Source organism: Gadus chalcogrammus, chromosome 16, assembly GCF_026213295.1.
Source record: "Gadus chalcogrammus isolate NIFS_2021 chromosome 16, NIFS_Gcha_1.0, whole genome shotgun sequence".
Classification (NCBI taxonomy): domain Eukaryota; kingdom Metazoa; phylum Chordata; class Actinopteri; order Gadiformes; family Gadidae; genus Gadus; species Gadus chalcogrammus.
Window position 1 is genome coordinate 702,167 of NC_079427.1, and position 2,500 is coordinate 704,666.

At 62.4% G+C, this 2,500-nt stretch overlaps 1 protein-coding gene across 1 annotated transcript in view; it reads right to left on the reverse strand.

The window, feature by feature from the left end:
* prkd2 (protein kinase D2) overlaps positions 1-2,500 on the reverse strand; it is a 20,907-nt gene that overhangs the window by 8,194 nt on the left and 10,213 nt on the right. Inside the window, exons 7-10 of the mRNA XM_056612336.1 lie at positions 2,468-2,500; positions 1,540-1,843; positions 1,154-1,206; positions 998-1,070 (exon numbers count right to left, since the gene is read on the reverse strand). The exon at positions 2,468-2,500 is cut by the window's right edge and continues 45 nt beyond it. Coding sequence (XP_056468311.1) covers positions 998-1,070; positions 1,154-1,206; positions 1,540-1,843; positions 2,468-2,500 — 463 coding nt within the window. The remainder of the gene's footprint in view (positions 1-997; positions 1,071-1,153; positions 1,207-1,539; positions 1,844-2,467) is intronic.

The window sequence follows — 2,500 nt, forward strand, 5'->3', positions numbered from 1 at the left end:
TCTGGGTGAGGCCCTACCTCTGTACTGCAGAACCCTCTGAGAGGAGGGCTCTGGGTGAGGCACTGCCTCCGTACTGCAGAACCCTCTGAGAGGAGGGCTCTGGGTGAGGCCCTACCTCTGTACTGCAGAACCCTCTGAGAGGAGGGCTCTGGGTGAGGCCCTACCTCCGCACTGCAGAACCCTCTGAGAGGAGGGCTATGGGTGAGGCCCTACCCCTGTACTGCAGAACCCTCTGAGAGGGGGGCTCTGGGTGAGGCCCTACCTCTGCACTGCAGAACCCTCTGAGAGGAGGGCTCTGGCTGAGGCCCTACCTCCGCACTGCAGAACCCTCTGAGAGGAGGGCTCTGGGTGAGGCACTGCCTCCGTACTGCAGAACCCTCTGAGAGGAGGGCTCTGGGTGAGGCCCTACCTCTGTACTGCAGAACCCTCTGAGAGGAGGGCTCTGGGTGAGGCCCTACCTCTGTACTGCAGAACCCTCTGAGAGGAGGGCTCTGGGTGAGGCACTGCCTCCGTACTGCAGAACCCTCTGAGAGGAGGGCTCTGGGTGAGGCCCTACCCCTGTACTGCAGAACCCTCTGAGAGGGGGGCTCTGGGTGAGGCCCTACCTCTGCACTGCAGAACCCTCTGAGAGGAGGGCTCTGGGTGAGGCACTGCCTCCGTACTGCAGAACCCTCTGAGAGGAGGGCTCTGGGTGAGGCCCTACCCCTGTACTGCAGAACCCTCTGAGAGGGGGGCTCTGGGTGAGGCCCTACCTCTGCACTGCAGAACCCTCTGAGAGGAGGGCTCTGGCTGAGGCCCTACCTCCGCACTGCAGAACCCTCTGAGAGGAGGGCTCTGGGTGAGGCCCTACCTCTGCACTGCAGAACCCTCTGAGAGGAGGGCTCTGGCTGAGGCCCTACCTCCGCACTGCAGAACCCTCTGAGAGGAGGGCTCTGGGTGAGGCCCTACCTCCGCACTGCAGAACCCTCTGAGAGGAGGGCTCTGGCTGAGGCCCTACCTCCGTACACCACTCCAAACTGGCCGGAGCCCAGCACCTCGTCGGCGAAGATCTGGTACACCATGCCGATGTCCTGGGAGAGCAGGAGAGTTATCACCGGGATGAACTTCAATGATCCTCAACTCAGGGGCTCAGACAGTCTTCAGGAACACTTACCACGTTCTCCTCGATCACACTGTTGGACACGGAGATGCTCACGGACGCCTGCCCTGGGAGGACGACAGGAGAAACATCAGAGTCCTGGCGCTGCCTGGGCTCCGCTGAGCATCACAACACACTTGTTTTGTGGGGGTTAATGTGATCCTCAGTTTTGAGCGTTCCGGAGGTGAACACAAATAATCTGATCTCATGTCCATTCACCCCTTCATATCCCTGATCTCACGTCTATTCACCCCTTCATACCTCTCCTCTCATGTCTATTCACCCCTTCATACCTCTCCTCTCATGTCTATTCACCCCTTCATACCTCTCCTCTCATGTCTATTCACCCCTTCATACCTCTCCTCTCATGTCTATTCACCCCTTCATTAGCCGTGTCTTACTGTGCGGTGTGTTTTTGGGTGGGGGCGCGTCCTGGAAGATGACGGGCATGAGGGCCTGGCGAATCACGCCCTCCCAGGCGCGGGCCACCTCCCGCCCCACGCCGCTGTTGGGCGCCACGTTGCTGGGGGAGGGGGGGGCATGGGGGGGCCCCTGGGCGGGGCCGGGGCGCGTGTTGGGGTCCTCCCCCACGTAGTAGCGCAAGGTGCCGGTGATGAGCTCGAAGCAGTGGGGGGGGGTGCCGGCCGGGACCAGGGAGAAGTCCCCCGCCGGGCAGACCTCCAGGACCTCCGAGAGGGGGATCTCCTGGGGGGGGCGGGCAACACACACCATCAGACCACCCGCTGGGGTCAGGGCTGCGACCCCTGACCCCAGAGAACCCTGGGTCCGACCCCTGACCCCAGAGAACCCTGGGTCCGACCCCTGACCCCAGAGAACCCTGGGTCCGACCCCTGACCCCAGAGAACCCTGGGTCTGACCCCTGACCCCAGAGAACCCTGGGTCCGACCCCTGAACCCAGAGAACCCTGGGTCCGACCCCTGACCCCAGAGAACCCTGGGCTTGACCCCTGACCCCAGAGAACCCTGGGTCTGACCCCTGACCCTTGACCCCAGAGAACCCTAGGTCCGACCCCTGACCCCAGAGAACCCTGGGTCTGACCCCTGACCCCAGAGAACCCTGGGTCCGACCCCTGAACCCAGAGAACCCTGGGTCCGACCCCTGACCCCAGACAACCCTGGGCTTGACGCCTGACCCCAGAGAACCCTGGGTCTGACCCCTGACCCCAGAGAACCCTGGGTCCGACCCCTGACCCCAGAACAGTAACAACACCTGAACCCTGGGTCTGACCCCAGAGAACCCTGGGTCCGACCCCTGACCCCAGAACAGAGCAGAACGGTAACAGAGGAACAGAGATCCAGAGACACTTGCCTTGTAGTATTTGTTGGAGGTGTTGTTCTGGAA